The 11,122-nt window shown below is 36.2% G+C and overlaps 1 protein-coding gene across 1 annotated transcript; it reads left to right on the top strand.

Moving 5' to 3' along the window:
- The first annotated feature begins 4,072 nt into the window (after positions 1–4,072).
- LOC149168777 (monooxygenase 2-like) lies at positions 4,073–6,202 on the top strand. The gene is made up of 6 exons (XM_089426967.1): positions 4,073–4,240; positions 4,390–4,536; positions 4,624–4,689; positions 4,794–4,965; positions 5,048–5,279; positions 5,396–6,202. Exons 1-6 carry the CDS (start codon positions 4,134–4,136, stop codon positions 6,001–6,003), a joined length of 1,332 nt encoding a protein of 443 aa, XP_089283093.1. The 5' UTR covers positions 4,073–4,133; the 3' UTR covers positions 6,004–6,202.
- Positions 6,203–11,122: the final 4,920 nt, after the last annotated feature.

Raw genomic sequence — 11,122 nt, forward strand, 5'->3', positions numbered from 1 at the left:
TTGCTTCCTGTCGACATCACCTCATTATCTAGGAAGATGACTTAGAAACTCCCTTTCAGTACCTTAGACCTGATATGCCCTAATGACCAGTTCTTCACATTCGATGACAGGTCTTCATCATTGGCTTTTGATTGGGTGATTCCACGAGTGTTCAAATTTAGCTTCATTATCACATTCGAAAACTGTACTATTGTACCCTAAGAGCCACTATTAGTATTGGTGGTTTCTCTCGTACCTGTTAACGGTCCACATCATTGGCTGGTAATGAGGTGGTTTTCTAGCATGTTCAACTTCAACACATTTATTCGCATGTTAGGATTCGTACATTGATCGGGTCGGGATGGAGCACAATACCCTGAGTCTTGTCTATTATGACTCAAGCTTCATGGAGTTATATGTCATTCATGATTGCACACATGCTTCTACTATATGGATGGTTGTGACCATACCGTGGGACTTTATATTGATGATGATCCTTGTTATCTGGATGGTTGCACCCATACCATGGATCTTTTTATATAGTCTTCATCATTCGGATGGTTGCATCCATGCAGTGGATTCATGCCTTCATCTCAAATATGTATATGTATATGCGTCCTTGATTTGTAGGTCTCACGACAGTCTGTGTACTCCTCCTTGCAAGAGCTCGTAAAGCATCTTATCCATCACTCCCCGTTTTGTTTTCATGCTTTAGGGGTCATCTGTTACACAGTATTTTGTCACACCTCCTGCACTTCCCTGTGACATATCCTGAAGTGCCCGAAACATGACCGTTATACAGTATACTCATCCATGTATATAGCTCAGATCCCTCCTAAGACTTTGTTTGGAAAATTCCTTGAGCTTTTCGTGAAGAAGTAGCTCTTAAAACCCTAAAATGAGCATCATCAATCTTTTGATGCTTAAAACAACAGTGGTCGCTTATTTCACTATACTTGACCAGTGATGGCATCACTATGTTCCCTTGCATATCCGCAATGATGCCAAAAAGGTAATTTTCCCAAAGAAGATGAGAAGCTTTGTGATCTAAAATCTTCTAGAGCAGCGAGATGGAGGTTGTTTCACATAGATGAGGTTGAATTCTGCCAACTTGACCTTTTTTTTTTTATCCTTGTGAGTTATCTCCTTGAGATGTGGGCCTAATCCTATCTTTGGAGAAGTCCTAACTCCCTCTCCTAGCCTATAAATTCATCCTCTTCCATTCCCAAATGGTTGGTCTATGTCTATTTGCACCCTTATGCTAATCTTGTACCTAGAGGCTATTCCTTAGACTTGGAGGAGTGCTTGTAGATTTCTTGGCTTGGACTTGGATTACCACTCAAGTAGAGCCTTTTAACATCAAGGATTTGGTTATAAGATTCCCTTTATTTCTTAATAATATACAACTATTGGTTCATCTTCCCAAAATATATATGTTCATGTATTATTTGGCTTGACATTCCTTGATCAGTTAAGTAGGTTGTTATTGGATTTTCTATTGGTTCTGGCATGCTTTTCTGTCTCTTGATCACTTGTGCAGGCATGTAAATACCGAGAGACGCAGGAACAAGTCCGTGACACAAGCAGTTCGAGGTACTCAACAAAGAAAATCGGAATAGCATCAGAACGAGGTAGGGCATCTCTTTCGTTCTTCTTTTCAATTATAACTTACGAAGATGTCTAGTTGATTGTCACTTTAGTTGCTAGACCCACTCATTGGGCTATAGGAATCATCTTTGTCCACAGAGAGGATTAACCTTGTCAACACTCCTCAACCTAGATTTCTTACTAAATATAGTTGATGACAAATCATGACAAAATTTTGTTTACATCTCTATCAATTGACGAATTATTTGAAATGAAAATTTGGTGTCGCTAAACTCTCATTACAGCTATTAATCTAGTCTGTTTTGAAACCATTCTGAATCATTTTAGTCAAACATTTATTACAAATCGAGCTTTGGAATATGGACTTCGATCTTGAACCTGTAATTGTTCATTTTCAACATTCAATTTGTCTTGCAATGAATAGAGATAACTTAATCTGCCTATACTTCAATAATCATGATCATAATAAGGAAATAGAGGAACACATAATTGATATATATATTGAATTAATATGAAAGGGGAGATTATAGAATCAACAATGTTATGTGTAGTCTTCATCTTTTCACACTCTCACCACTCTCAAAAACTCAAACTCTCTCACTCTCCTCTAAATCTCAATTACATTGAAAACTCTATTACATAAACTCTCACACAAAGTAACAACCCTAATGTATTTTTCCAAACTATCCAACATATTCTTAATTTTGATAGGTATTTCCCCTTATTTAACAACTAAATGGCACTCATCCAACTTCATAACAATAAATTTACATTCTAGAGAATATTTAGGAAAATATTACAAATTAAATATAATTAAGGAAGCCAACTTCCTTTGATAAATGGGTTTTGACCTAAGAATGTCAAAAATGATTTTGACTAGTAGACGGTCATGTGTCATATGTGTATACACCATGTAGTTGAGTTGTTGAATCGATTAATTAACTTTTAATAACATTCATTTAAACTAGATATTACCCATATTTTCCTAACTTCCCAATCATTAGTAGTAGTAGGGGTTATGGAGCATATCATGTTTGAGCATTAGCAATAGATGGGTGAAGAAACAAATTTGGGAAGGGTTTCAACACTTCCCCAACCTACACAATCATATTTATATATATAGTTTACAAAGTAACAAAGAGATATATAAATATCATTCGGTATGTTGGGGATGTGGTGAACCCCTTCACAACTTTTTTCCTTCAACCCATCTATGGTTAATGATCAAACATGGTAGGCTCCATAACCCCTACTATTACTAATGATTAGGTGATGAGGAAAATATGGGAAATATCTAACTAAAATGAATGTGATTAAAAGTTAACTAATAGATTCAACACCTCGACTAAATGATCAATACTTTACACATCACTTAATTAACAAAACTTAAAACATGTCTAGGGCAACACCTCCTTTTCTTTAAATGATTAAATATGTTGGCATACATAACATTTATTGAACTTTCTTGGACACCTTGAAAGGGATCATTGAACACAGCCTTACATCTCGTTGGGAGGAATCCTCAAATACATACTCACTTTCTTTCAAATTATTTAAAATCATTCAGAATATATACATCTATTCTAGAGAGATTAATAGCCATTGGAAAGAAAGACCGATTAAAATTACCCCTAATTACCCCCTTTAATCGCCCTTCCCAACGACCTCAATGTGAATAAGCTTGTGAATAAACCCCCTACTTTTCAATTATGAGTTAAGACACCATCCACTAAATCAAATTAATTTTAATTTTAAATTTATAGTTTGTCAATTTAAACTTCATGAAATAATGTGAATGTAATGCGATAAATAACATATTACCTCCATTGGTGAAAGGTACATATTAAAAAAAAAAAAGTTATACATTATTTATCATACATTTTTTATATAAAATATATCCAAAGTACCAAAACTATATTTAATTTAACTTATGAAAAATTAGAAAAAGCAAAAATGAAAAGCCTAAATGGTAAACGTCATGCGTGAGATATCAAATGCAGCGGTAAGGTTCACTACGGAAGTACTCTGCGATCCATATAGGTTCGTGCAAACTTAGAAGAAATAAAATATGAACTCCTTTGTTGAAAATGCTTCCTTTCGAGAGATCTCATACGTCCGTTTATAACGTGGAGAGAATACACAATGAGGTAATTGGCCTCCCTGGCAACGGCACAACGACATATATGACATAATGCAGCAATAATATATGGCATAATGCAGCGATAAGATAAGTGAAAGCCACTTTGTGGGTCGAAATAATATGGGCATGCAATTTAGACGTCAGCCGTGAGATAAGTTGGGAATCTTTGAAGTGGCCCCTGGGTTGGAATTTCAAAACGATGTGGACAGTTTTGACCAATTTTGCAGGGGTAGTCGTATTTGACGAGCAGATAACCTAGTGACGGGAAATTTGTCCGTCAAATTCCGATGCATACAGTAGGATGCTTCTTTATATATATATATCCCCACCAGACTTAGACTTAATGTTTCGGATTGCACGATCGAAGTGGGAGTGTTTTAAGTTGGGAGAGAGAAATCGTGGGACGATGGCCACCCCTAATAGTCTCTTCAGTTCTCATGGAACTGAAGCAACTAATATTGTAATTGTAGGAGGCGGCGTTGCAGGGTTAGCCACAGCCATTGCCCTCCACAGGTCCGATTCGTCTCATCTCATTTTTCAGCTTCCTAATTGAGAAATAATAGGGTCACTTTTCAGCTTGATAACTGAAAAATAATGCTATGCTTCTGCACACACAAGTATTGACCCAACATTAACATTATGGGAATGGATGCTGCATGCAGGATCGGCCTCAAGAGCCTGGTGCTGGAGCGCTCTGATTCTCTTCGAACTACGGGGGCTGCGTTGACTATATGGGCCAATGGTTGGAGAGCTCTTGACGCTCTTGGTGTAGCAGATACCCTTCGTCCAAATTATTGTCAGCTTGAAGGGTAAGTAAGCAATATTGCCAAAATTATTTTCATCAGTCATGAAATAAAAAATGGAGTTTCACTTTGCTAGTGGTCATGGTCATGCAGGATACGGGGGTGCTCAAAGTCTTCTGGCGTCCAGAAAGATGTTCAGTTCATAAAAGAACCCACAGGGTAATCGATTGTGTTTAGTTATACTCATTCGAAACATGGAATGAGAAAATTATATTTTGCAAACAATGTTCATTTTCAATAAAATTTCTATTGATCAAGTTCAGGGGACGCATGGAATCTCGGTGCATAGAAAGACAAGTGCTGCTGGAAACACTAGCTAAAGCATTGCCTGATGGGAGTATCAGATTTAACTCTAAACTTTTTTCCATACATAAAAAGGCTGGCTCTCCTTTCACAACTCTAGAGCTGGCAGATGGAACATCCATCACAGCAAAGGTATATACAATTTATATACCCACCATCTTGTGTTGATGATTTCTAAATCTCTTAAAACTGATGTGACGTTTATGATGATCAGATCGTAATTGGTTGTGATGGCGTGCACTCGGCAGTTGCAGAGTGGATGGGTTTAGAAGCCGCGAAGCCCTTAGGACGTGTTGCCATGAGAGGGATGGCAAAGTGTCCTCAGCGTTATCATGCAACAGAGAAAAGGATGGTACAAATATGGGGTGAAGGGGTGAGGGCAGGAATCATTCCCTGCACAGACAAACAATTGTACTGGTTTATAACCAGGAAATCACAACCACAAGGTACCTTTTCATATAGGATTCCCACAGTCACATCAATAAAATTTATGTATTGTGCAGGTCTTTACTTTTATGATCCGGTAGTGCTGACATGAGTTGAGGTGGGATTAATTTTACAGATGCCGACGTATCTCGTGATTCTGAGAGCCTGAGACGCGCGATGTTACAGGCGGTGAGAGATTTTCCAGAACCCATTGGAGAGTTAATAAAGTCCAGTTCCGCTGATACGTTGAGTATTGCGGATCTAAAGTTGAGATGGATATGGCCGTGGGAGTGGGACAGGAAGGCAAAGGGCAAGGGAAGCGTTACGGTTGTTGGAGACGCGTTGCACCCAATGACCCCAGATCTGGGTCAAGGCGCTTGCTCGGCGCTGGAGGACGCTGTGATTTTGGCTAAATGCCTCTCAGTCTCCAATATAAACTTAGAGGAGGATATAATGTGGGGAGAAGAAGAAGAAAGAATGATAGAGGAATGTTTTCAGCAATACTGGGCTGCAAGGAAATGGAGAGTGTTGAGCGTTGTTGGGGCAGCATATGTTTCGGGCATTGTGCTCGACGGGTACTCCCCTTTCCTGCGATTCGTTCGTGATTGGATTTGGTTGCCTTTCTTTTCCATGTCACATCTTCCCTACTTCGCATCCACCTCTGACTGTGGAACTCTGCCATCCCAGTACGCTGATAAACTACCGTTCCCATCATCGTCGTCCTCTCATGCTCATAACGTATAATTATTTTCCATTGAAATTATGATATGTTGGCTTCGTTCGTGGGAGACCTGGTACCTGGTATCGAACTAGGCATGGAGTCATCTCAATGAATAAGTTTTGTCGAAATTTGCTCCGTTCTTCAATGCTATATCAATGGTACATGGTGCTTTCAGATTGAATATAAAATAATTCGTTCCAGACCAACTCCCTTTCCAAAAATCTGTTGACATGCTTGGCAAGCTAAGTTTCGTTGGGGTTATTTGATTTGGAGTAATTTTTGGTAAAAATTTATTTAAAAATAGTTAAAATATAGTTAAAATAATATTAATAATTAAGTTTTTATATTCTAGATGTAATATGCTTCCAAGAGTTTGAAATTATTCTAATAGAGACATCAAATCTTTTTTCACTCTATGCTAGTTTGTATATTAAGATATTTGAGTGAAAAAAAATTTGATCTCTTGTGCCACTAGTAGATTCTTTTTATTATTATTAATATTAGGGTTAATAATGTTTTTTTTTGCATGGTATTAATAATAATTTGGCCCATAGGCTTCACCTAAATAAAACCTCTTTTTGAGTGTTGGTAAATATGCAACATTCTCAATACCATTTACCGCCTTTATTTTTATTTTTATTAATATTAAGGTTAATAATATTTTTTTGCATGGTATTAATAATAATTTGGTCCATAGGCTTCTCCTAAATAAAACCTCTTTTTGAGTGTTGGTAAATATAAAGTGAATTATGGAGTATATATAAAAAAATGTTTTATTTATTTACCATATCTCTCGTTTATTTATATTTTTATTAATTTACCATACCACTTTTATAAATATGGTATTTGGCCCATGGTATTTAGCCCATAGTATTAAAATGGTATTTGGCCCATAGGCTTCACCTAAATAAAACCTCTATCTTGAATCTTCGTAAATATAAAGAGGTTTATGGACTAAATATAAAAAGAGGTTTTATTTATTTACCATACCTCTAATTTATTTCTATTTCTATTTATTTACCATATATTGGAGTAAGTATAAAAGAGGTTTTAATTATTTACCATACCTCGAGTGTATTTATATTTTTATTTATTTACTATACCTATTTTTTTAGTGTTCATAAACCTCTTTATATTTTAAATGTATATTGTGTTTATACATAATAATAATCAGATTGATTTCTAAATAAGGCCGACATTAGATTAAAAATGTTAAATGTTAAACATTACATGTTAAACGTTTATGTTTATGTTTACATTTACATTTACACGTTTATGTGAGATCTACCCCATACTAGTCTATAAAGAGCCTCTCTGGGCCCAAAAATGGTATATTCAATAATAATATAAAATATTTAGTTAAATTGGTTCATGATGTAGTTGACGAAAATTTGTTGTATTTGATTATTTAGAGTAGTATTGAGAAAATTGTGTTGTGTAAATGGTAATTTTTTCACTCTCTTAAAAAGGTAATTTTTCTTTTAATAATGATAAGAATACATCCTTTTAAGTTTAGTAAGTTTACATGTTTATTTTATAATATAGTTTTTATAATTTTAATTTCTATTCTTTTTAATTAAATTAATTAGTTAAAAAAATATCTTATGAAATGAGTTATGGATTTTTGGGAAAGGTGATATTTATAAATCATGATATTGGGTTATGGTATTGTAGCAAAGCCTATTTTTAGATTAAAAATCTCCGTAGCTAAGTGAGGCGAATCTCCATGATTAAGAATTTTGTTCCTTGTTTTTTCAAATGTATATATGTTTTGCTCATATATGAATACATCTTTAATTCAAGTGGAATTGTTGTTCGGGAACAAATACTTGGGTAGAAGTTATAGCACTATGGGTCTTTTATTTTGAGCTAGATGGCTCCATCTAGACTATTTTTTTTTATATGACTGAAAAGTAATAATAGGTTGGACCAATGATTGCTCAGCCTTCGCCCCACCATTATTATGAAACTGGATGTGCAAGATAGAGGATCTAATGACCTATTTTAAAGAGCTCACCTTTATTGTAATATCGACACATCAAAAATCTTAATAGTTCAAACACATTTCAATGATCTAATTTGTAATCAAATAGTGAACGCAAAAGGGATCTGAAAACACAGCCTCTTATTTATATTAATAACTAAAACCAAAGATACATGCCCATACAAATAAGTGTATAAATTGCTTGTAGATTCTAATTGCAAATTGTAATATGCTAAACAACTGATTTGAATCTACTCTACTCATCAGCGAAAACTTTTATTTATATTAATAACTAAAACCAAAGATACATGCCCATACAAATGAGTGTATAAATTCCTCCTAGATTCTAATTGTAGATTTTCATATGCTAAAAAACTAACTTGAATCTACTCTACTCATCGGCGGAAACAATAAATGATTGATGAAATCATGAAGAGTAAAAGAGAAAGAATTCAATCACACATAACACATTAATTTTCTGGGGAAAGCCACAACTATAAACTCCTACTATCTGTATATTCCATTAATCAGAAAACATGAGAAGATTATAATTATTTTCTCAAGCCCAAGCAACCTCTGCACTCATCTGCATTATCTCAATCTATCTCATTGCTTCACAAACAAGTTCAATCCAATACTTACCCAATTTTGTTGCCTACCAAGCTCTTATTTCCTTGCGCAATTCCCTATGGGAATTAACCCATATTTAATTGGGAAATTCCACAAATATGAATTGTGCAATCCTCATAGGACTTCCTCTGATTGCATGCACCACTTGTACAATTTGGATGATTATGCGACTGTTAGTACATTGTCCATGAACTCCAATCTCAATTGGGTCTTTCTCTCATCTCACATGCATGAGTTAATTATGAGTGAATCTTCAGTTTACTAGTTGATCAGTGTTGGTTACACCCCACTACTATAGGTTATATGCATGAGTTAATTATGAGTGAATCCTTAGTTAACCTGTTGATCAGTGTTGGTACTACAGGTTACCCCACTACTAGATCTCCCACTAATTCCTCCATCAGTTGGAATTAGTTTAGCTGAATTTAACTCAGTTAAACTAAATTAAATAATTACAACACAAAATAAACTCAACCAGGGCTTCTAAAAAGTAGGAGACACTCTATATGACTTTAGTTAGACTCCCAACTCGAATTAACTGAGCCAACTAAGTAAAATTAACTTAGTTAACTAGTACACGTTGTCATGAGATGCGGAATTACAATTTAATTCAAGGACAAATTAGATTAGGATTTTCTTGTTGCATTTTCAACACTCCCTCTCAATAAGAAAGGGATTATCTATTACCTTGATCCTGCCTCTATGAAACTCGAATTTTCATCTTGACATTGCCTTTGTCAAAATATCTGCATCCTGCTCCTCTGTAGGAATGTAGTCTAGAAACATGATTCTGCTCTCCACACAATCTCATAGATGGTGATACCAGATGTCAATATGCTTGGATCAATCATGAAAAACTGGATTCTCAGATATTTTGATACAACTCTGATTGTCACAGTAAATCAATGTAGGATCCATCTGCTGACCAAATAACCCAACAACGCTCTTCCTCATCCAGATAGCCTCACAAGTTGCTTGACTAGTAGCCATGTACTCTGCGTCTGTTGAAGAGAGTGCAACAAATCTCTGCTTCATGTTGTACCAAGAAACTGTTGTTGACCCAATACTGAAGATTCCTCCTGGTGTGTTGTTCTTGTCAGTTGGACTCCCTACCCAATCTGCATCTGTGAAGCCTTGAATCTTCACTCCCTCTGTCTTTCTCTACCAAAGACTAAACTAAGTGGTGCCTCTAAGGTATCTAACCACATGTTTAACTTTCTTCCAATAAGTTTGGTTGGCTTAACCATGGATTGACTAAGTTGGTTAACTGAAAAACATGTGTCTAATTGTGTGTTCACCAAATACATAAGCGAACCCACAAGCTATCTAGAAATAGTAGCATCCACTACTTCACCTGAAGTAGCATCTTCCTTCCTCCAAGTACCTTCTACGGGAGTCCCCATGGGTTTGTTGCTCTCCATTTAGAACTTCTTCATTATCTCATTGGCATATTTTCCCTGAGATCCAAACATTTCCCCATCTCCTTGCCATACTTCCATACCAAGAAAGTAATGCATGCCCCCCTAATCCTTCATCTCGAATTCTCTTGCAATATCCTCTTTGAATATTTTATCATCTTCTCATCACCTGTTAGAATCAAATCATCAACATATAGTACTATAATCAACAATTTACCTTGAACCAAAATATGGTAAAGTTTCACATCTGCTTCACTTTTGGTGAAGCCCAACCCGGTGAAATATCTCCCAATCCTGATGTACTAAGCACTATGTGATTGTTTTAGTCCATGCAACGCTCTCTTGAGTCTCCACACATGCGACTCTCTGTTGAAGGTCCCAAATCATTTCGGCTGCTCAATATAGACCTCTTCCTAAATCATACTGATGAGGAATGTTGTCTTCACATCCATCTGATGTATCTTCCATCCCATCTGCATTGACAATGCTAGAATAGATCTGATTGAGGAGTACCTTGCTACTGGAGAAAAATTCTTAGCGTAATCAATTCCCTCCACCTGAGAGAACCCGTTGACCACAAATATGGCCTTGTGTTTCTCCACACTCCCTTATGCTACTTGCTTTACCTTTTAAAGCTAGCTCGAACTCACCACTGACTTGCTAGTCTTGGGACCACTTCCCAAACATTGTTTATGATAATGGAGTCATACTCCTCAACCATGGCATCAACTCATACTAGTTTTTTCACTGCATGCTCAAATGAGGATGGCTTAATCTCTACATTGTTGCTCATCATAGCCATGTAGCTAGCATATTGATCTGATGACCTCCTCTGCCTACGCTGTGATGTGGGTTCTCCCACATTCTCTCTAACATCATGAATCAATATTTCAACCTCTCTGGTGTGCTTACTTCCATCTTTGGAACTCTCTGCATGAGTAGGTGCTTCCACTCTTTGCTCCTCTACATGTGGTTGCTCCACATGATCTTGAGGTTCCTCCTTTGGAGCTAAAAGCCCCTCATATGCATGTAACTAAATCTCCCTCTCAAAGGAACATATCATGGCCTTATCTTCATCGAACTTCACATCTCTACGAACCATTGTCATCA

Source organism: Pinus tabuliformis, chromosome 4_2, assembly GCF_031772625.1.
Source record: "Pinus tabuliformis cultivar Carrire ecotype Pingquan chromosome 4_2, CPIR1, whole genome shotgun sequence".
NCBI lineage: Eukaryota > Viridiplantae > Streptophyta > Pinopsida > Pinales > Pinaceae > Pinus > Pinus tabuliformis.